The following is a 24,835-nucleotide window of genomic DNA, read 5'->3' as shown; positions in this document are numbered from 1 at the left end:
CATATATATGTAAGGGTTTTTTCCCCTGACTTTGAATTATTTCATTATGATATACAGTCAAACATAAGAGTAACTTCTTGAGCCAAAAAGCATAATTATTTAAGATTCTTGGTAATTACTACTGAAATGCAATCCAAAAGAGATCTCTTTCCATCATCAAAACAATAATCAGTCACCCAAGTTTCACTGAAATTAGATAATAGAAGTATTTCAGCAAGAACAGTTTTTAAATGGAGATATATATTATATTGTTATCTTAATTTGCACTACCATGGTAACTAGCAAGATTTAAATTGTTCAATTTGATATCTTATAAACTCTGTTGCCTCTAGAGTCTTACATTTTTTGAATATGAATTTCCTCTTATGTTTTCTTACTAATTTATGGAGGTTTTTATATTTAAAAATAAACCTATCATATTCCTTTCATATGTTCTCACTATATGTCACTTCCCTTTTTATTTAGAAGTTTTTTACATATATAAGTTTTAAATTTTATAGAATCAAGTCTGTTTTCTATCATATCTAAGTTTCCTCCTCTCATATCCAGACTTAGCTTCAGTTTTGATAAGGACTGCATGCAGTTATCTTCTAATTCTTGTTTTTATATTTTGTAGCTATACTTTAGCCTATTGCCTATTTGGAACTCATTTGCTACATACAGTAAAAATTTAGAGTCTAAAACTGATCCATTTCTACACTGCTAACCAATTATAACATACGTCATTTCTTTTAAGAGAATCCTATTTCCCATTGACTAATGAAGTATCTATTACATACTACATTCTTTTTAAAAACTAAGAATATTTCTTAAATGGGACCAGTATCAAAACACTAAACTCTTTGTTCTTTCAAATATCAAAATGATCCTAAAGTTCAAGTTAAAAAAAAAAGTAATGGCTTTTATTTTTTAAATACAATTTCACTTAAATCATACATTAACTTAGGAAGAATTGACAACCTGAATATTTTAAATTCACATACAGGTTCTCTCCCCATTCATCCAAGTCCTCATATATGTTTGTGTAAAGGTTAAAGTTTAATTATAACAAACACTGTAAGCCTTTTAAAAAATTAATTATAACAAACTGTTCAATTATTCCCTTTGGAATATCATCAAGTCACCAGGATATGAGTCACTGGCTTAGAAAAGGTAGCTTAAACCATGCAGAACAAGGATAGTGATATCACATAAATATCATAGTTTTAAAGAATGAAAGATCCATCAGGAAAGCAAAGTCTTCATGAAGCAATACAACAGATTTTAAGCACTGAAGTTATGCCAAAGGTTTTATTTCTTAAACTTTTCTGCTCATACACACTGCATACCTGTACAGAAAGCTGAGGAGGATCCCTTTTTTCTGACTTCATTTCTACAACTGCTATGTTAGGTTTCTTTACTCCAGGTTCTATTTTTCGAGATGATGGTGGAATTGAAGTTGTCACTGTTACAGGGTGTGGCTTATTTACAATTACCCCAGCAGGTGGCATGGAATCACTATTACTTTGGGTTTGTCCTAAAAAATTCAGGGGAGAAAAGGCGTCAACCATTTCAGAAATAAAGAGAAAATTCTAATGTATAACCTAGATCTTTACGGTTAAATTCCCACATGAAAGGAAAGCACTACCTTTCCTTTCCCTCTGCAATCATCTTCCCCTCTGTCATCACTATTGTCATGGTCCTCCCCATGTCAGCCTGTCCCCGGTGACCAACATTTACTAGGCACTCATATGTACTAAACACTTCACATCCACCATCTAAATTAAATAAGTCTATGAAGTATTAATATTACCCACACTTTACAGCTGAGGACAGAGGTTTAGAAACATAATTTGCTGAAGGTCATAATAGGGTGTAAGAGGCAAAGGCGAGACTGAAATATACTGCATTATGTTGCATTATTTTTATTCTCAAATTTTCACAGAGCAAAAATGGACAGAAATAAAACCAACAACAAAATGCTAGTGTCTGACTACTAATAAATATCATGTAGGCCTACTATTTGGTAACTATCATAGCCAATCAAAATTTTTGTTACCTTTCACTTCAAAATTTCCATTTGTTTCCTATATTTCAAAGTAAACAGGGAGCAGTGCTCTCACTAAAAGCACAGACTCTAAAAATCACAAGGCCTGGGTCTGAATCTAACTAATCTATCTATTCCACTCTAACTATGTAGCCTTTGAGAAATCAGTAAACTCTTCTGTGCCCCAGTTCCTTCATTTATAAAACTGGTACATTACCATGTGTTTTATAGGGTGGATTAAATAAGCTAATTTATATAAAGTACTTAGATCTATATCTGGCACACAGTAAGGACTTTATGAGTATTGCTTATTATTTTAGTAGAAGACATGGTTGAACAGACTGCTACCAAGATGATATGTCATTAACCCATAATATCAAAAATAAAAAATTATCTCATGGTGGAAAATATTCATATTATATATATACAAATATTCACAATAATTCATCAAAATTAAGAATTGCAAAGACATTAAAAGGAAAAATAGCTAACTAGATTTGAAGAGCTGCTGCTGGTGCTGCTAAGTTGCTTCAGTCATGTCCGACTCTGTGCAACCCCATAGATGGCAGCCCACCAGGCTCCCCCGTCCCTGGGATTCTCCAGGCAAGAACACAAGCAGGTTGCCATTTCCTTCTCCAATGCATGAAAGTGAAAAGTGAAAGTGAAGTCGCTCAGTCATGTCTGACTCTTAGTGACCCCATGGACTGCAGCCCATCAGGCTCCTCCATCCATGGGATTTTCCAGGCAAGAGTACTGGAGTGGGTTGCCATTGCCTCTCCATTTGAAGAGCCAGGGTGATATCAAAAATTATTTGTTCAACTTTTACAATGATGGGTCTGAGAGAACTCAAATAAGTTAATAACAAACTCTTAGCTTAGAACACACAGCTACAAAATTTTTACTGATCATAGCTTAGTCCAAAAGTACATAAAAGGTAATTCAAAGTATTTCTCCTAAGGTACAATGATATTAAACCAATCAAAATCCTTAAATTCTTTAATTATTATGAATGTTTATGACATGTCTAGCTTCCCTGGTAGCTCGGCTGGTAAAGAATCGCCTGCAATGCAGGAGACCCCGGTTCCATTTCTGGGTCAGGAAGATCCGCTGGAGAAGGGATAGGCTACCCACTCCAGTAATCTTGGGCTTCCCTGGTGGCTGAGCTGATAAAAAATCCGCCTGCAATGCGGGAGACCTGGGTTTGATCCCTGGGTTGGGAAGAGTCCCCCAGAGAATGGAGTGGCTACCCACTCCAATAGTATTCTGGCCTGGAGAATTCCATGGACTGTATAGACCATGGAGTTGCAAAGAGTTGGACACAACTGAGCAACTTTCACTACTTTCATGACATGTTTAAACATTATTTTAATTTCATCTACAGCAATATACTATAAAATACTGTAAGAATGTTTCCTGTGAGTGAAAATACAGCATCATTTCAGACACTGCTACTAGACAAAGTAAAACATATCCTGAAGCCCTATTCTCAAATATAAGCAACACATAAAGGAAAAGTACATGACTACTGTGTCAATACCATTTTGTAAGTTATGTTATTGCCGAATAGAATTTTTAAATTTATGCCATATATTTTGTTGGGTCTTACCTAAAAGAACTGCCATAGGAATCAGATGACCTTCCAGTGTACCTGAAAAAGTAGGCATTTCCCGGCTTGGGCTGAACAAATACTGCTGATCACCAGGAGACAGTGTAGTAATAGAATGCTGCAACTTAGAATCCACCTTTGTAGGTTTCGTGGCAGAAAACTCTGTCTGTGTTCTTATAGACTTTACTTTAGTGCCTATAATAATCATCAATGGCAGATATTTTAAAATATTGTTTGAACATCTACAAAAATAGCAACTCTTCTCCACATAAAGATCTCACTCTATGTAACAAGGTTATAGGACCCCAAAATACAAGTAACATATAATTCAAGGAGTGACAAACTTTTTCTTAAGTGGCCAGATAGGATATATTTTAGCCTCATGGCCCAAGTGGTCTCAGTGACAACATCGCAGTTCTACTGTAGCATGAAAGCACTCATAGACAAATACATAAATGAATGTGCACCTATGTTCCAAGAGAGCTTTATGTATAAAAACAGGCATAAAGCCTGCAGGTTGTGGTTTTTCAATCTCTGAATAGATGCAACAACTTGTGCAAATAATATGATAGAAAAGATACAATGACTACGGAAATTCCCTGTTAAGACTCTGTGCTTCCAATTCAGGGAACCTGGGTTCAATCTCTGGTCAGGGAACTAAGATCCCACATGCTGCATAGCGCAACCAAAAAATAAAGACAAAAGTTAAAAAAAAAGAAAAAACGAAATGATATAATGACTACGAAAAAATGTTGATTAAGATTTGAAAGAATATTCAGCATGTATTACTTAACTCACATTTTTTCCAACAGGTGTAAAACAGTTAAAGATCATTTTTGGAATTGAAAGTTTTTTTCATCCTCTCATTATTCTGAATAACCAGACTTTATCCTTAGAAATAATGTAAAGATAATCAAATTCTATACTTATTAAAACCTTGCAAAAGTCAAGTAAAAGTGTAAAGGAAAAGAAACTAAAATCTCTTCTAAATTAAATTAATACCTGACATTACTACATTTTTAGTTTTAATGTATGAGTAGTTTTAAAAAGAAACACAAGCTGGAATCAAGATTGCTGGAAGAAATATCAATAAACTCAGATATGCAGATGATACCACCTTTATGGCAGAAAGTGAAGAGGAGCTAAAAAACCTCTTGATGAAAGTGAAAGAGGAGAGTGAAAAAGTTGGCTTAAAGCTCAACATTCAGAAAACGAAGATCATGGCATCTGGTCCCATCACTTCATGGCAAATAGATGGGGAAACAGTGGAAACAGTGGCAGACTTTATTTTGGGGGGCTCCAAAATCACTGCAGATGGTGACTGCAGCCATGAAATTAAAAGATGCTTACTCCTTGGAAGAAAAGTTATGACCAACCTAGATAGCATATTCAAAAGCAGAGACATTACTGTGCCAATTAAGGTCCATCTAGTCAAGGCTATGGTTGTTCCTGTGGTCATGTATGGATGTGAGAGTTGGACTGTGAAGAAGGCTGAGTGCCGAAGAATTGATGCTTTTGAACTGTGGTGTTGAAGAAGACTCCTGAGAGTCTCTTGGACTGCAAGGAGATCCAACCAGTCCATTCTGAAGGAGATCAACCCTGGGATTTCTTTGGAAGGAATGATGCTAAAGCTGAAGCTCCAGTACTTTGGCCACCGCATGAGAAGAGTTGACTCATTGGAAAAGACTCTGATGCTGGGAGGGATTGGGGGCAGGAGGAGAAGGGGACGACCGAGGATGAGATGGCTGGATGGCATCACGGACTCAATGGACATGAGTCTGAGTGAACTCCGGGAGATGGTGATGGACAGGGAGGCCTAGTGTGCTGTGATTCATGGGGTTGCAAAGAGTCGGACACAACTGAGCGACTGAACTGAACTGAGTTTTATAAATCTGGACTTATAAATATAGTTTTATGATACTAGGAAGAAAAATTTTAGTACTACATCTATAATTTTCTTATCACCTTCTCAAGTATTGATTCATTCAACTGAATGAATGTTTTGCTTACAAGTTTATTTAAAATATATTGTCAGCATTTAAAATGTGTTTGCCATCATTCCAGACAAAGGGAATATAGGTAGTGAATAAACCAACTGTACTCATGTAGCTTATAACTTCTTAAGGAAAAAAAACTGATAAACAAAAATACATCAGATGGTGAAGGGCAATATGCAGAGGAAGGAATAGAGAGGGTTAGGTGATGACATTTTGGATGAGATGGTCAACATAGACCTCTCTGAGTAGCTAACAGCTAAGAACAGAGACTGAAAGAACTCACAGTGAGCCATGCAAGGGTCTATGGGAAAAGCTCTCCAGGCAGGGGAAATAACAGGTACCAGGGCCCAAAGAGGAGGTTGTATCCATAGGTTCTCAATCACTTTATCATTAAGAGTTAATTCATAGAGTGATTTTTGGATTTGAAAGTATTTTAAAACGTTGGGTCATTTTTTGCAAAAGTTTCCAAATCCCAAATATAAGTTAACAGCAAGCTCTAATAAATCAAGGAAACATTAGGGTAAACATCATCCATAAAGCCTACTAAAACAAAATCTATAAGATTTCTAGATAAACTGACACCCTATATGATCAACTAACTTTTGTAAAGGAAAGGAAAAATAAAGCAATCACCCACTCACAAGACAGGATCAGAAAGGAAAATGAACTGGGATCCATGAGTTACAGCATATTATCAAAGTAGCTTATAGACTGCTAAAGCACAAGCTGAGAAATTTCAAACTGTAACCAAAGTCAACTGAGTCAATACTTAACTAAAAGTTATATTTAAATATGCTAGTAAAGTGGTATGTGTCAATCAAAACATATAGTGATAAATAAAGATATTTCTACTTGTATATAAACATGATAAAGAATTTTTCACTTCTGCAACTTAAGGCTCTTTGAGAACAAACCAAACTTTAAAAGTGCCCATAAGCACTTTTATGATAATGTATAGGATATGGCTCATCTTTCTGTCCATAAAGAACATGATAGGCTAAGATCTGCAAGAACAGTCTACATTCCCTAATATTATAATTTAAATTGCTTAAGAGCCATCATCTCATAAATTTTATTAAGTTTATCTGAAGATACCATCTAATACTACTTTTCCCTCCAATATTTCGAGTCTGGTCTGTTTTTTCTTACTCTCCTGGAAGGAAATATTTCCATCCCTAAGCATGATATAATTTGAATGTATTAATAAATAAATAGAAAAAATTAAACTTTACATATTAAAGTGATACCACAAAAAATGAGGTTTCATACCTTTAACTCGTTCTATTACTTTTGGTCTCTGTGGTCTGGACTTAGGAGATGGAGAATTAAATCTGAGATATGGTCCTTTTTTAAGAGTGCTGCGGTGACCCTGATAAACTGGTTTTCCATAGATTTGTAACATATAATCCTTGTCTTGCACCACTGTGGGTGCTTTCAAAAATCCCTAAGTACACAAAAGTATTCAACTCATCAGCAAAATAGTCATCAAACACTTATCTCATTTTTCTAAAACCTCCTTTTGCCAGCTTAAGTACTATATTAAGAATGATCAGATCAGGAAAATCCTCTATATTAAATAGCTCTTAAATTCTGGAGACAATTTCCAAACTGCAGTTTTAAAGTTTTCAAAAGCATGAAAATTAAAGACAAAAATCATTTACCCAAGAAACATGAAGATTCTTATACTACTAAGCATATTTTCAGTACCAAAAAGAAAGCTTAAACACATTTTACATCTGAAAGTAGTAACTTTCAAGTACAGTAAAATGACACAAACCAAGTCTTTAAATAATTTTCTACATTTCTGATCCCACCTTCAATCATAATCTAAATGCCACAGAAAAGTAGCATTTATTGAACATCTGCTGAGCACCAAGCACTGAATTAATTAGATGCTTTATTAATCTGCCCAACAATCCATGTTTGGCATTAACAAAGTTACTACTCAGGGCAGCCAAAAAATTCCCTCCATAGCATCTAGTACCTTGCCATGCAATCATTGGGCACTAAACAGACATTTATTAAACTGAAAAATAACCAAACAAAAATACACACACATACACAATTCTGAATACCATGAACTAAAAAAATCTAATTTTTGGACGATTATTTTTAAATAAATCCAATATAACTGAAATACTATAAGCATGTCAACTCAAAAGGAAAGAATGGTGTACTTTGTGCAATAATTTCTACATTACAGATATCAAAACCTGTAAATATCAGTAGTTAAAGACGGTTCTCATTTGTATAGCCACTCATATTTTTAAAACATTTTCACAGTAATTTCATTATATATATCTTTAATAATTATGCAACATTTACATCATAAAACCAGATTAGAACCTTACTTCTCTTCTCTCTCTCTGTAAGCTTGAAGCAGGCATGCTCCTTATAGGTGGATTCCGAAGACGATCCTCTTTTTGTTTTTGAGAATGTTTTCTTGGAATTACAGAGTTGTTTACAGTTTTATCTTGTGTGTTGGTTTTAATATATTTATTCATGTTGTAAGCTCTCTTGTTCCTTTCATTCTTCTGATCAAATCTCTTTTGTTCATAATCTTTTCTCGTCAGTTCATCCTTAATACAAGCAAAACTAAAATTACTTAAAATCTATCCAAGTAGTAACATTTCACATCCAAAGTTGTTGTTGTTTAGCTGCTAAGTTGTGTCTGACTCTTTAGCGACCCCATGGACTGTAGCCCGCCAGGCTCCTCTGTCATGGTATTTCCCAGGCAAGAATACTAGAGCAGGTTGGCCATTTCCTTCTCCGGGGACCTTCCTGACCCAGGGATCAAACCCCTGACTCCATGTCCCCAGCACTAGCAGGCGGATTCTTTACCACGGAGGCACCATGGAAGCCCATTTTTTCCTACTGTTATAGAAATATGATTTAGCAGTTTTAAAAGCTTTATAAATAAATGATATTGGTTCAATATGAATAAGAATTCTTTTTAGAATAAATAAAAAATTTAAAAGACTAGTATTTTATGGAGCAGAAGAATGAGAAACAGTAGACGATCTTCAGGGATAAGAGGGCAATTTTTCATCATAGAGGTTTTTATACTTTTTGATGTTTAAACCATATGAAGATAGTAACTTCAAATTTAAATTAAAAAATAAGTTTTCAAAAAGTAAAAATTTTGTAAGAAAGTTCTGAGATATTTATAAATTAGAAGTTACTTGAAGGTTTAAAGAAGCATATTTTGCATGACAGCTACTGTTACAGTTACATATACTGCTAGTCATCTGAAGAACCAGAGGTGAACTCCAAGTCTTTTGACCCATAGGTCAATTTTTCCTCTGGTGCATCACATAGCAGCTAATATAAACTCTTTATGTACTGGAGATACATATTCTTAAAACAACAGTGTTTAAAAGTGTATTTTAGAGAGCTCCCTGGTGGTCCAGTGGTTAGGACTCTGTGCTTTCATTCACTGTCAGGGGCCCAGATTCAAACCCTGGTCAAGAAAGTAAGATCCCCAAAGCTGCATGGTGTAGCCATTAAAAAAAAAGAGAGAGAGAGAGACAACAAACAACACAACACACACACACACAAACACACACACACACCCTTCCCACCCTCCCAAAAGAAGTGTATTTTAGTGTTTAATGCTATGGAAACCAAACTAACACTTCACCCTGCTATAACTGTGAGTAAGCATATACACATATCTTACAGTCAGGAAAAAAACACTTTGCACCTCCAGGTAAAAATGAGTTAACTTGTCTAGTTTTGCTTAAAAATACATAAAATATTGAGAAATTTCCTTTAAATTACTGACCACCTAATAAAAAGAACTCTCCTGAATTTTTGCAATACTAATGTCTGTAGATACACCATAAGATGTGTGGAAGTGAGAAAGTGGCAATTTTTCCATCTGGAACTGACTTCTCTAAACACAGTAACCTTAGAGATTTTTGTGGAGTACTCTCCTTTTAAGTAACTTTGATGCTTTTACTTTGGTAAGCCAATGCTTCTAAATCTGTTGTCTTCCTAAGTATACCTTTTTATGTCTACTTTCTTTTCCAAATGCTTTTGCTAAATTTTCTTTGCAATCACTCATATTTTAGTAGTTGTCTACAATTTTCCAGTTAACAGCCATAATATAATTTATGAGACAAAGCACATGTTGAATAAAATGGACCTTATTACTAATAAGTACAACGGGTGATAAGAGTGAAATTAAGACTTACAAGTGGACTTATAAGGAATATTTTGAGAATAGCTATGATACTTATAAATTGGAGTCAATGGTATCTCTTAAGAATTCACTTAATTCTTTTCAATACCTACTTGAATTTCTGCAGAAATCGTTTTAATCCAGTCATCTACAGTCTTTTTGATCCGAATCTTCTCTGATATCTCCCTACAAAAGAGAAAAAATAATTTTCTTAGATTAACATTAAAGGTTCTAAGAACAGATCTCCTATCTAACTTTGAATCTATTGTGTAGCCCAATAGCCTTCATTTGAAAAGGAAAAGCCAATGTTATTAGTTTCATCCAATGTTTCAAGGATGCCTGCAAAGCATATGTAGATTCTAGTGAATACATACCAAAAAGAGAAAAAAAAAATTAAACGGAAAATTAACACTTGTGAAAAATAATAGCAGCAGGCATATAACTAAATTTCAACTTTATAATAAGTCCACACTATCAAAGGCAATGAAGAATCTTTTCTAAACATCAAAACACATTAAAGCAAAAGGAAGAGCTTAGAAAAAAAATGAAGAGAGCCTGTAAACTGGCAGTTTCATAAAAAACCTTGGGATGCCAACATCCTGTCCTACCTGTTGTTGGATAGAGCATTGATAAATGAATACATGGCAGCTCCATCCTTTGCACGAATTATAGCTTCCAGATTTTCTTCAAGTACTTTTTTATTATTTTGTACTCCTCTTAAAATCTTCTCAGCATCTTTCAATACAGATCTTGTATTTGTTATTTGAAGCTTAATGGAATTCTGTGGAAGATCCGCAAGCCCTGACATCTGAGATTCTTTCAACTTAAAAGATAAAAAGGCAAGAATATCAATATGTAAAACTTATATTCATATTTTAATCCACATAAGAGCTGTTAGTATAGTTTGGGGCATATACTACACCAGTCTAAGGAATGAATTTGTCAAATTGAAGAGCTATAAAAGAATACTTAGCAACTAAAGTTTCTTTTAGATGTATACTGTGAATGTTCAGTAAAATGGGGCTGGGAAGCCCACAGTAGTTCAGTGACCTATAAAAGTTCTATCTGGGTGAAGAAAGCCAAACAAATTAACAGCAAGTTGGCTCTGGGTAGGCAGGGCAGACAATGTGAACTGGATAAATAAGGGCCATTCACGTTCCCCTTCCACCTTCCTTCCTCTCCAACTTGAGAGTGTGTGGCTCACTCTTAGCCAAGGAGTAGGAAGCAGAAATCACCTGCAGAGGGCTTTCGGAAAAGTTCTGCAAGGGAAACAAGCTGGGCTGACACGTCTTTCAGTGCTCTGTCTTCATCCTCCTCCTGCTTTGTCTTGGCAACTTTATTTCTTCATAATTTTTACCTTTGCTCATCATTAATTTCAAGACTTTGTTCACACTTTACCTGGAGTATACTATTTGTTTCTTTCCTCTTTTGATCAAGTTCATGAAGAATATCGTCAGACTTCTGCACAGTCACTTTAGCTGTTCCTAGTTCTTCATAGGAAGGAAATCTTTGAGTGGCTATAGTATCAATGCTGAAAAAGATTTCAAAGTAAAGTTTTCTAAACTGCCTAAGTTCCGTAAACATTTGATGATATAAATCTTTGATACATTCTTAGTTAAATGAATTCTAAATGGGTCCTATTAAAATTGCACAAAGAATCAGTCAATTATGTGGTTAAACATACAAAACACAAAAATTGCAAGAAACAAAATTACTCTGACCAGATTGGTTTAAGAATAGTAGGAAAAGAGCAGAAAATGGTTTTGCTTGGAAGAAACGAATGCGCAGAAGCACTTCTAGAATGGTAGAGTAATAATCTCTAAAATCTACTCCTGAATAAAAGCAAACAAAACACTAGCAAAAATGGTCAGATCAGCTTTTTCAGAATGGTGGAAATTAAACAAAAGCTTGTAGGAACATTTACTTAACAAGAATGGCTGACAAGAACAGCAAGCTCTATGGTATTTTAAATTGCTCTATTCCCAGAGGCCTTTCTTCAACTCTGAGTAGCTTTGAAAATCAACAGCCTCATCATCACTGTAGCTGTGAAAACCGACAGCCTCACAGGCACTAAAAGGGTGGAAAAAGTGGAAAAAGTCATATTCACAAGGTTTCTCCTTAAATCTGACTCAGTGAGAAATCCCATCCCAGGGTCATTTTTTGAAAACAGTGGCAACTGCTTAACATCTTAGCTGCCTGAGGGAGTCATACCAGTTGAAGCAAACAAGAGGGTGGACAATAAGCCAAAAAACTGAGGAAGGAGATGTCCACGATGGAGTTGTTTGTTTTTTTAATTTTTGGCCACACCCCGTGGCATGTGGAACCTTAGTTCCCTGACCAGAGGTCCAAGCCATACCCCCTTCACTGGAAGATGGAGTCTTAACCACTGAATTGCCCGGCAAGACCCCACGGTGGAGTCTGAAAAGCTCCGAAACACTACTGGGGCTCTAGAAGGTCACATGCATGTACAGGGCTCTATGCATGCAAAAGAATGACCTAAGAAGGGCATAATCTTTCACATCTGGCTGACCATGAACTCTTTACGAGTAGGAAGTTAGGATTAAGATAGGCTTACAAACTGCTGGAGCACTGAAGGTGTTCCCCAGTGTATACACACACATACACACACACACACACACACACACACACACACAACCCCTTGGCAAAGATAGCAAGATTTATTCATTCAAAATAGTTAAGGAAATCTTCCAATCATTAGCTGACTTAGCTAATCAAATGGAGACTTGCTACACATAATAAAGAATAAAAATTATAGAATTAGTCCAGGAAAATCATTAAACAGCAACAACAAGAAAAATAACCAGCAGTAACAACAAATCCTGGTGGGAGGGTGGGAGTTGATGGAAGAATCTAATTTCCAAAACTGGCCCATTAAATTATTTTAAATGTCTAATTTTCAACAAAAAGTTGTGAGATACAAAGAAATAGTAAATATAGCTCAGACACAGGAAAAAGAATATCAGTAGAAACTATCCTTGAGGAACTCCAAATATTGGACTTAACTAGAGAAAGACCAAAAATTAGCTACTATAAGTAGAGAAAAGTATCAGTCCCTGGGTTGGGAAGATCTCCTGGAGGACAGCATGGCAACCCACTCTAGTCCTCTTGCCTGCGAAATCCCATGGATAGAGGAGCCTGGCAGGCTACAGTCCATGAGGTTGCAAAGAGTCAGACACAACTGAGCGACTAACACTTTCACTTTTCAAAAGAATGAAAGGACTGATGCTGAAGTTGAAGCTCCAATACTTTGGCCACCTGATGCAAAGAGCCAACTCACTGGAAAAGACCCTGATGCTGGGAAAGACTGAAGGCAAAAGGAGAAGGAGGGTGGCAGAGGATGAGATGGTTAGATAAACTGACTCAATGGACATAAATCTGAGCCAACTCCTGGAGATAGTGAAGGACAGAGGAGCCTGGTGTGCAGAAGTCCATGGGGTTGCAATAAGTCAGATATGACTTAGAGACTGAACAACAACAAAAATAATAATGAAGTCTTGGGAATTCCCTGGTGGTCCAGGGGTTAGGACTCCATGCTGAGGGCCTGGGTTCAATCTCTGGTCAGGGAACTAAGATCCTACAAGCCACAGAGCAAGACCAAAATAAATAGATAAATAAGAATGACGTCTCATCAAAGAATACCAAAAAAGAGAAAAGCTACTGGACTTCTGTGGTAGAACAGTGGATAAGAATCTGCCTGCCACTGTGGGGGATGTGAGTTCCATTCCTGGTCTGGGAAAATTCCATATGCCATGAAGCAACTAAAGCTCAGGCACTACAACCACTGAGCCCGTGCACCATACAGCCCACATGCCACAACCACTGAGCCCACATACAGAGACCATCCTCTGCAATGAGAGAAGACACAACAAGAAGGCTGTGCACTGTAACAAAGAGCAGGCCCCACTTACCACAACTAGAGAAAGCCCACAAGCAGTAACAAAGACCCAGCAAAGCCAAAAATTAATAAATAAATAATTTTTTCCTTTTTTTAAAGACAAATTCTGGAGTTGATTCCAATTGGTAAGAGAAAGAATCAGCAAATTTACAGACCGGTTAATTGAGATTATCCAGTTTGAGGAATGGGCTTCCAAGGTAGTGCTAGTGGTAAAGAATCTGCCTGCCAATGCCAGAGATGCAAGTGACTTGGGTTTGATCTCTGTGACAGAAAGATCCCTTGGAGTAGGAAATGGCAACCCGCTCTACTATTCTTGCCTGGAAAATTCCATGGACAGAGGAGCCCGGTGGGCTATAGTCTATGGGGCCACAAAGAGTTGGGTGTGACTGAGTGACTGAACACAGTTTGAAGAACAGAGCAAAAAAAGAACAAAAAAACCCTAAAATCCTTAAGACCTGTCAGATACCATCAAGCATAACAACAAACAACATAGCCCAAGGAGAAAAAAAAGATCATGTGTACTATTTAACTGTGTACAAAAATAACAGCCAAAAAACTCCCTGACTTAATGAATGTTAATTCAGTCATCCAAGAAGATCAACAAAATTTTAGGAGGATGAACTCAAAGAGATCCACATTTAGACACATCAAACTGTCAAAAGCCTAAGACAAAGAGAGAATCCTTAAAGATAGAAGTGATTCATTACATACAAAGTATCCTTAGTAATACTGCTCTTTACAGCATCGGACCTTGCTTCTATCACCAGTCCCATCCACAACTGGGTGTTGTTTTTGCTTTGGCTCCACCGCTCCATCCTTTCTGAAGTTATTTCACCACTGATCTCCAGTAGCATATTGGGCACCTACCGACCTGGGGAGTTCATCTTTCAGGGTCCTATCTTTTTGCCTTTTCATACTATTCATGAGGTTCTCAAGGGAACAATACTGAAGTGGTTTGCCATTTCCTTCTTCAGTGGACCACATTCTGTCAGACCTCTCCACCGTGACCCATCCGTCTTGGGTGGCCCCACATGGCATGGCTTAGTTTCACTGAGTTAGACAAGGCTGTGGTCCGTGTGATCAGATTGGCTAGTTGTCTGTGATTGTGGTTTCTGTCTGTCTGCCCTCTGATGCCCTCTCTCAGTGCCTACCGTCTTACTTGGATCATCCAAAAAGCACGAGAGTTCCAGAAAAACATCTATTTCTGCTTTATTGACCATGCCAAAGCCTTTGACTGTGTGGATCACAATCAACTGTGGAAAATTCTGAAAGAGATGAGAATACCAGACCACCTGACCTGCCTCTTGAGAAACCTATATGCAGGTCAGGAAGCAACAGTTAGAACTGAACGTGGAACAACAGACTGGTTCCAAATAGGAAAAGGAGTACGTCAAGGCTGTATATTGTCACCCTGCTTATTTAACTTATATGCAGAGTACATCATGAGAAACGCTGGGCTGGAGGAAGCACAGCTGAAATCAAGATTGCCAGGAGAAATATCACTAACCTCAGGTATGCAGATGACACCACCCTTAGGGCAGAAAGTGAAGAAGAAAAACTAAAGAGCCTCTTGATGAAAGTGAAAGAGGAGAGTGAAAAAGTTGACTTAAAGCTCAACATTCAGAAAACTAAGATCATGGCATCTGGTCCCATCACTTCATGGGAAATAGATGGGGAAACAGTGGAAACAGTGGATGACTTTATTTTGGGGGGCTCCAAAATCACTGCAGATGGTGACTGCAGCCATGAAATGAAAAGACGCTTAATCCTTGGAAGGAAAGTTATGATCAACCTAGACAGCATTTTAAAAAACAGAGACATTTCTTTGCCAACAAAGGTCCGTCTAGTGAAGGCTATGGTTTTTCCAGTGGTCACGTATGGATGTGAGAGTTGGACTATAAAGAAAGCCTGAGCACAGAAAAATTGATGCTTTTGAACTGTAGTGTTGGAGAAGACTCTTGAGAGTCCCTTGGACTGCAAGGAGATCCAACCAGTCCATCCTAAAGGAGATCAGTCCTGGGTGTTCGTTGGAAGGGCTGATCCTGAAGCTGAAACTCCAATATTTTGGCCACCTGATGTGAAGATCTGACTCACTGGAAAAGACCCTGATGCTGGGAAAGATTGAGGGCAGGAGAAGGGGACGACAAGAGGATAGATGGTTGGATGGCATCACCGACTTGATGGACATGGGATTGGATAGATTCTGGGAGTTGGTGATGGACAGGGAGGCCTGGTGTGCTGCGGTTCACGGGGTTGCAAACAGTCAGACCCGACTGAGCAACTGAACTGAACTAAACTGATCCTTAGTAAGATTAACAGTATATTTCTCATCAGAAATCATGAAATCTAGAAGGCAGTAAAATGATATATTCAAAGCACTAAAAGGACAAGAGTATCAACCAAAAATTCTACATCCAGTAAAACTATGATTCAAAGATAAAAATTATGACATTTCCAGATAAATAAAACAGAGAGCATTCATCACTAGCAGACCTACCCTATAGTAAATACTAAAAAGAGTCCCTTAGGGTGAAATAAAAGGACATTATGCACTAACTCAAATCCACATGAAGAAATAAAGAGTATGGGTGAAAGTTAACTGTATCAGGTCAGTCCACTTCAGTGGCTCAGTCGTGTCCGACTCTTGGCGACCCCATGAATCGCAGCACACCAGGCCTCCCTGTCCATCAGCAACTCCCGGAGTTCACTCAGACTCATGTCCATTGAGTCAGTGATGCCATCCAGCCATCTCATCCTCGGTCGTCCCCTTCTCCTCCTGCCCCCAATCCCTCCCAGCATCAGAGTCTTTTCCAATGAGTCAACCCTTCGTCTGAGGTGGCCAAAGTACTGGAGTTTCAGCTTTAGCATCATTCCTTCCATAGGTAAATATAAAAAACAGTATTAAATTATTTGTTTATAACTCTCTCCTTCTATCTGATATAAAAGACAACTGTGTAAAACAGTAATTATCAAGCTGTAGGGACAAGCTTATAATGTATAAAGATATACTTTGTATGATAATAATAGCAGAAAGAAAAGAGGAGGGAGTCAATCTATACTGCAGTAAAGTTTCTGAATCCTACAGAAATTAAACTGGTATTAATCCTAACTAGATTGTTTTAAATTAAGATGTTAATTGTAGTTCCTAGGGCAACTACTGAGAAAATAACTCGAAAAAAAATAGTTAAGAAAGCAATAAGGGAATTAAAATGTTATACTAGAAAATATCTATTTAATGTTAAAAAGACAATATGGAGGAACAGTAGAGTAAGAAAAGGACCTAAGATATATAAAAACATATAACAACATGACAGACATAAATCTTACTTTATTAGTAATTACACTAATGGTAACAGACTAAAATTGTACAATGTCTCATGAGATTACACAAAACGTAGCTTATTTAGTTTTTGTTATTGTACTTTTCATGACATTCAAGAAAAAAATTATACTGGCTGACTATACCTTGACTTTTACTATTTACTTGACTTTTTAAAAACTTTTTATAATGTAAAGTTTCAAACACAAAAGTAGAAATAGTAGCATAATGACCTCCATATACCCTTATCTACCTACATCAATAACTAACTCACGGCTATCTATCTTCATTTCATTTATACTTCCAACCTGGTTTTCCCCACCCTGCACTGGATTATTATTGAAGCAAATCCCAGATATCATTTAATCAGAAATGAATAGTAAATAATCTACATTTTGAGAAAATTAGATGTATTCATTGGTGGCTTAGATGGTAAAGAATCCGCCTGTGGTGTGGCAGACCTGGGTTTGAACCCTGGGTTGGAAAGATTCCCTAGAGAAGGCAAAGGCTACCCACTCCAGCATTCTGGCCTAGAGAACCTCCATGGACAGAAGAAACTGGCTACAGTCCATGGGGGTCACAAAGAGTCAGACATGACTGAGCAACTAAACACACACACATTGTATAATTATAGAAAAGAGGAAAGATATATTAGCAGAAGAAAATGGTAACTAAATCTAAGATAATTTTTAAAAGCAATCTCATAAATCCATTAAAATTCCCGAAGAAATTTTAGAACTATAAAAAAATAAAAAACTCTGTTCAACCTAGTTTGCATTCCAATCTCATTTTTACCTGTTTCTCGTCTCAGGATTCCATCCCATTTTTGACCTAGCTAGTGAGGTTTTGTCTGAAGATTCACTTATTCTCGTCAAAGAATCACGGTTATTCAGAATTTGTTCCAAGAATCCTACACTTCCTAAGATATACAAGAAATATAGTATCATTTTTCAAGTACTAATTCATTTCTCTTTTATGTAATAGCTCACACGTTTGTACTAAATTAGTTTCACATGGTAATGATCTACTCATTTCACTCTACAAGGCAGACTACATATACATCAAAAGCTAAACATTTATAACTCATGGAAACTATACTTGTAAAAGTTTAGGCCTGAATTAATTTCCATTACAGAAGGAAAAAGAGTATGAATGAGAAGTAACACCACGGCAAAGCCCTGTATACAGAAATATTTCTATAGACAGTAAAAGGGAGATTTAGCAGTTTCTTCATAACTAGTATTGGTTGAATCTTCCTTTTAGCCTCATCTCTAATGAGACTACTTATCAATTTTTTTGGTGGTTAAGGTTGCTTTACTTAATAAAGATTATATTTTTAAAATTACGTAAGAGTCTTTAAATATGTCCAGGACAAGATTGAATGTATTTAAATAATTCCAAAAATGAAAGCTTATACTTAACATCTCTGCTTACTTTTACTATAAATACTATAAGGATCTAAAACAAAGTATTATTTCTTGTCAATTATAAAGGTTATTAGCATTTTTCTAACTGAACATGATAATAAATGTTAAATTTCTTAGTTTTATTATACAAACTCACATTTAAAAATAATATAAGTAAACATGATAATCAGCTTACTTTCAACAATGCATTATTTTTATTTATTAATAACAATTTTCATTAAAGGTTTACATAATAACTTGCAGAAGATAGAATAATTACAAAGGTTTATTTCCAACTGCTTCTACAAAGAATCAAAAGAAGCTTAATTTGCCCAGTATTACTTAAAGAAAAATATTAAAAACAGAGGTCCCAATCCAGTTCATTTGCTGTTTTTTTAAGTCGCTCAGTTGTGTCTGACTCTCTGAGACCCCATGGACTGTCGCCCACCAGTCTCCTCTGTTCATAGGATTTCCCAGGCAAGAATACTGGAGTGGGTTAGGGTTACTATTTCCTTCTCTAGTGGATCTTCCTGACCCTGGAATTAAACTCATGTCTCCTGCTTGGCAGGCAGATTCTTTACCACTGAGCCACCCCGGAAGTCCATGTGAGGGAATTATAAATCCTAAGTGTGGAAATCTATTCCTAACTTGAGATAGGTCTAACAAAAGTTGTTGCTTTTGTTGTTTAATCGCTTAGTTGTGTTCAACTCTTTTGCAACCCCATGGACTATAGCCTACCAGGCTCCTCTGTCCACGGGATTTCCCAGACAAGAATACTGAAGTGGGTTGCCATTTCCTTCTCCATGGGCTCTTCCTGACCCAGATAGCAAACCCATGTCTCCCGCATTGGCAGGCAAATTCTTTACTGCTGACTTTCTGGTAAAGAATCTGCCTGCCATCACAGCAAGATGCAGGTTTGATCCCTGGATCGGGAAGATCACGGAGTAGGAAACAGCAACCCTACTCAAGCATTCTGCCTGGAAAATTCCATAGACAGCAGACCCTGGTGGGCTACGGTCCATGGGGTCACAAAGTGTTGAACATGACTGAGCACAGCACAGTGACAGAGTCACCAGCAAAGCCCCTAATAAAAGCAGTGTGTGCTAATTATAATTGCTTTATTACCTGTATGACATGAAAGCTTCATATTTTCTTTTTCTTCTATAGGATTTTCCCTCTTTGATATTTTATCATCCTTTGAAACAGGAACAGGAGCAAATCTGCGGGGTGCTGGTGTCTCCAAAGGAGATTTCTGTTTATCAAAACTTGTATCTTCAACCTCTCTTGAACATGCTTCAACAGAAAATTAAGAAAATAATTAACTTACTTAAAAAAAATTTTTAATTATAATATTACTCTTCCCCATGTTTTAAAAATAAAACCAAAATTATATAGGATATTCAAGTTATTAACAAATATATAGAAATAACTTCATCCTCACTAGAAATCAAAGAATATAAACTAGAAATATTTTATACTTAAACCTAATAAGAAAAAATATGACAATATTCAGTGCTACTTAAGTTGTGATGAAAATGGCAAAGCCAGACACTGCTTGTGGCAATGAAAACTGAGAAGGCCATCTGGTACTAAGTACATGTGCCTAGTCGTCCAGTCATGTCTGACTCTTTGTGACTCCATAGACTGTAGCCCGCCAGGCTCCTCTGTCCACAGGGATTCTCCAGGCAAGAATACTGGAGTGAGTTGCCATGCCCTCCTCCAGCAGATCTTCCCAACCCAGGGATTGATCCCAGGTCTTCCACACTGCAGGCAGATTCTTTACTAGCTGAGCCATCAGGGAAGCCCAGTACTAAGTACAGCAAATCTCAAAATTTTTATTCACTTTGATCTAGAGATCCCACTTTAGTGAGCACAAAACACATTGTTGCTATTGTTCAGCTGACCCAGGGATCCAACAGGTGTCTCTTGCACTGGCAGGCGATTCTTTACCACTGAGCCACCAGGAAAGCCCACAAAACTAACAACTATAACCAGTGAGCATGGAAACCTGAGTTCTTGCTACAGCTCTGACACTCCCACTCTCAAGCCAGGTGACCTAGAGTAGGCAATCATAAACTTTCTGTGCTTCATTTTCCTCCCTTTACAACTTAAAAAATTACTCACATTACTTCACAAAAGTTTAAGACCCACACATTTGTGGAGACATAAAGCAACTTGCAAGTATAAGGAGCCTTTAATGTGTCTGTAATATAATAATGTCCTAATAAATCAAATGTCAGGAATAATGTACTACATGGATCTTATATATCACTAAAAGGATAGGCTCTTGATTTTCATCAGTTCCTTATTCAAATATCAGTAACTTGGAGATACATTTATTGATAAGAGTTTAAATTCCAAAGGTTTAACACAAATAAGTTGTGTATTCCTTTGTTACTATAACGAGATTTTAAAAATTTCATTAAAATAGACTTGTATTACTCCTTGAAAATATTTAGAAAGTTTCTAATTGTACTCAGGTGGTTTCTCCCCTGACAGAATGAAGAAAAACAGTAAATATGCAGTTTGTCAGAGTATTGGTGAACTGCTGTGCATATGTGTGTATGTTGGTGCTCAGCTGTGTATGACTCTTTATACCCCCAGGACTGTAGCCCTCCAGACTCCTCTGTCCATGGAAATCTCCAGGCAAGAATATTGGAATGGGTTGCCATTTCCTTCTCCAGAAGATCTTCCCAACCCAGGGATCGAATCCAGCTCTGCTAGATAAGTAAAACTTATCTAAATTTATGTAGAAATGCTTCTGACAGTTTATGAAAGTTTTAATTAAAACCATTAAATAGGACATGATCCATAACTTGGCTGAACAAGTTTCAAAATAATCTAGAAATTAGTGGGCTGAAAAAAATCCCTAATTTTATAAAATAAAGAGTCTCTTATAACCCAGTAAATAAATTTTCTGCTTACAAACTGCAAAGAACATTCATAGCTGGCATCTTTTATTCATAGAGAACTACATATTTTTACCTTGTTTGGAAGAAAAAACATTATGTGAAGACAGATTACTGCTACCAAAATTCAAATGGTCTGGTTTTACAGAATACTTTTCCACTGCTCTAGAAGGAGGTACAATAACAGGCTGAAAACTACTAGTCTTGAGTGCAGCACTGATGAAATGAGTCTAGAAAACATGAAATAACTTTGTTTATTTCAAATATCACCTGAAAGAGTTAGATGACAAAAATACCTTGAAATTTATTAGAGGACTTGAAAACAATCTATTAGATTTAATAAATAATAACAATATAAACATTACATGCAATTACTCACTGCAGGAGCAATGCTACTGGAAAGATACACTAACACAAAGACTTGGGTTACATCTGGCTCTACAGTGTGGCCCTGATCATTTGTTCTAAACCTGTTTCTTCCTTTTCACCTCAGAGATAGTTCATCAGACACTCCTGATGGCTCAGGAAACACTGAGACACTACTGTCTCCTAGAGACACTCTCTCTAGGACTAAAGAACCAGGAGAAAGGGACCCTAGCCCTTGACCCCTACTTAAACCAGACAATTTAAAACCAAAACATCTCATCTTTTAAATACCGATGATAAGATTTTACTTAAAGGTTTAAAAACCATTGGTAGAAAGCACTAAAATAAAACCGTAGCTTTGCATAGTAGCAGCAGTAAAATATTCATTTCCATATAAATGGAAAACACAGTGACAACACAGTTTTTAACACTATTTATTAAAATATCTGAAATGTACACATATCATAACTAATAAAACTGATTTTAAAAGAGTCTTATGCTAGGCAAAAAAACAAAACAAAACAAAAAGAATTCTTAAAAGAATTTTACAGAATTCTTAAAAGTGTGCTGAGGTCCCTCTACATAAAACAGATGGATGGGTTCAAAGAATTTCATTTCATTAAGCATTAACTGAACTATGAAAATACTTTACATAAGTTCAATTTTCTCTGTAGTTATAAATTCTACAAACAAGATGTCTGAATTAGCAAAAGATTTCATTCTTCAAAAATGATAAAGTTAATAAATTATGTGTTTATTTATGGAAAGATAAATGAATGGCAGAAAGGCACTTAGAACTATGTTAAAAAAAGAAATCAATGTGCTTTTCAAATGTGTAATCTCATTCTATCCTAAAGAGCAAAAATAAAATTGTTTTCTAGGTAAAGAAATCAAGGCCCAGAAAAGCAAAGATTTCTGTAGACTGGGGACCAGCACTCTGGTAGACCCACTCCCGGCCTCTCCAGATGACGTGCTACACACTCAATTTTAACAATGTACGGAGTACTTACTAAAACTTTTTTTTATATGCCATAATCATTCAAATTAAAATAATATCAACCATATCTAGATTTTAAGACAAACCCTATTAGGAAGTCTTAAAAATTATAGGATATTAGAGTTCACTCTATGATCTTATACTGAGCTACAATAAGCTTATTTTTGTATACTCTTCTTAATGCTATATTTTACTTGTATCTTTAAAAGTTTTTAAGGAGTACTAGAAGTGTGTGCTCAGTTCTGTCCAACTCTTTGGGACGCCATGGACTGAAGCCCACCAGGTTCCTCTCTCCATAGGGTTTTCCAGGCAAGAATACTTGAGTGGGTTGCCATTTCCTACTTCAGGGTATCTTTCAAACCCAGGGATCAAACCCTCGTCTCTTACATCTCCTGCACTGACATCACCTGGGAAATTCAAGTTGCACAGTATGGCACCCCACTCCAGTACTCTTGCCTGGAAAATCCCATGGACGGAGGAGCCTGGTAGGCTGCAGTCCATGGGGTCGCTAAGAGTTGGACACGATTGAAGCGACTTAGCAGTAGCAGCAAGGGGTGGAGGCGGGCGGGGGGGGGGGGGAGGGAGGTAAATTAAAAACAATGCATTTCAAATGCTGGTCATTCACTCTTTCTAAAAAATCTTTTTTAAAAAATCTGAGTACCTGAGTGCTGGGTACTATCCAAGGACTTGGAAATTTCAAAATAAATACACTATACTATTACCTGTCTGTGAAGATAACTGTTTATAATAGCCCTGTGAGTCATTCAAAAGGCATAAGAATGTTCATTCTTTTTAACTAGGTAAATGTAGAAGCAAATATGTATACTAGGTGATTCTCATCCAAGGGTGTGTATCAGAATCATTAGAGAGCTTTCAAGGATTTCCAGGTCTATATTAGACCTGCTATTTCAGAATTTCTGACCGGTACAAGCATGCATATTTTTATAAAGTTCTCCGTGTGATTCTGAAGCTCTTTGCCAGGCTAAGAACCATTGATATAAACCGAAAACTGCAATGCAATACAAGCCCTTTTAAAATGCCATGAAAAGAAATATCACAAAAGAAGGAAAAAAACAGTTTTAAGGAGAGGTCTCACAAAGCCAGACACCTGAACTAGAACATGCAGAGTTCTTCTTTTCCACATAGAAGAAAAGAATGATGAACAAACAAATCATTATTTAAGAACTAAAACTGTTACAATCTAAGGAGATGAACTACTGGAATAATCAGTGAATATCAGCTTAGAGATCCGAGTCATGAAAGGTCACGGGATGTGCGGTCGCTTATTACAGATACCTGAATATCGATTTGCTGTTGTTGCAGCTTTTCGAGATGCCGAATGTGTTGCTCCATAAACACATTCATTTGTTTTTCATGATCATGACAGTGTAGTGTCTCCTGTTTATTCTGCATGGTCGTCTGATGCTCTGTAACACGTTGTAACTGTTTATCAGTCTCTTGTAACTTATTGAGTAATTCTGTAACAGAATTAACCTTTGCTTCCAACTCACTCTGCACCTAAAACAAAAATATCCAGACATCAAAAACATGCTCAATTATTAGAAAGGTTATATAAAGTGAACTGGTATAGAGAAATTATCAAACCAGAACTTTTACCCTCTACACTTCTGATGTTTCTAAAGCCTTTATGTTTAGAATCACAGAAATAAGGCAGAATAGCTATCCTTAACTAGATCTTTTTTCTCTTAAAAACTACCAAATTTGCCACATAGAATTTTTATTTCGTCAGAAAACTAAGATCACAGCATCCAGTCCCATCACTCCATGGCAAATAGATGGGGAAACAGCGAAGACAGTGACAGATTTAATTTTGGGGGACTCCAAAATCACTGGAGATGGTGACTGCAGCCATGAAATTAAAAGATGCTTGCTCCTTGGAAGAAAAGTTATGACCAACCTAGACAGCATATTAAAAAGCAGAGACATTACTTGGCCAACAAAGGTCCATCTAGTCAAAGCTATGGTTTTTCCAATAGTTATGTATGAATGTGAGAGCTGGACTATAAAGAAAGCTGGAAAAAAAAAAAAGAAGAAAGCTGAGCGCTGAAGAATTGATGCTTTTGAACTGTGGTGTTGGACAAGACTCTTG

At 36.6% G+C, this 24,835-nt stretch overlaps 1 protein-coding gene across 7 annotated transcripts in view; it reads right to left on the bottom strand.

Moving 5' to 3' along the window:
- The window catches only part of KIAA0586 (KIAA0586 ortholog), a 138,265-nt gene that overhangs the window by 99,317 nt on the left and 14,113 nt on the right, over nucleotides 1-24,835 (bottom strand). For all 7 annotated transcript variants that reach the window (XM_069596716.1, XM_069596719.1, XM_069596718.1 and 4 more), the window contains 11 exons: nucleotides 24,022-24,243; nucleotides 21,439-21,592; nucleotides 19,579-19,746; nucleotides 17,843-17,966; nucleotides 11,211-11,343; nucleotides 10,421-10,635; nucleotides 9,926-9,998; nucleotides 7,981-8,208; nucleotides 6,899-7,073; nucleotides 3,633-3,827; nucleotides 1,329-1,516 (listed from right to left, as the gene is read on the bottom strand). In XM_069596716.1, the coding sequence (XP_069452817.1) occupies nucleotides 1,329-1,516; nucleotides 3,633-3,827; nucleotides 6,899-7,073; nucleotides 7,981-8,208; nucleotides 9,926-9,998; nucleotides 10,421-10,635; nucleotides 11,211-11,343; nucleotides 17,843-17,966; nucleotides 19,579-19,746; nucleotides 21,439-21,592; nucleotides 24,022-24,243 (1,875 nt within the window). The remainder of the gene's footprint in view (nucleotides 1-1,328; nucleotides 1,517-3,632; nucleotides 3,828-6,898; nucleotides 7,074-7,980; nucleotides 8,209-9,925; nucleotides 9,999-10,420; nucleotides 10,636-11,210; nucleotides 11,344-17,842; nucleotides 17,967-19,578; nucleotides 19,747-21,438; nucleotides 21,593-24,021; nucleotides 24,244-24,835) is intronic.

This window comes from Ovis canadensis, chromosome 7 (assembly GCF_042477335.2).
Source record: "Ovis canadensis isolate MfBH-ARS-UI-01 breed Bighorn chromosome 7, ARS-UI_OviCan_v2, whole genome shotgun sequence".
Lineage (NCBI taxonomy): Eukaryota > Metazoa > Chordata > Mammalia > Artiodactyla > Bovidae > Ovis > Ovis canadensis.
Note: the sequence above shows the minus strand (reverse complement) of the source record. Positions and strands in the feature narration are given on the sequence as shown.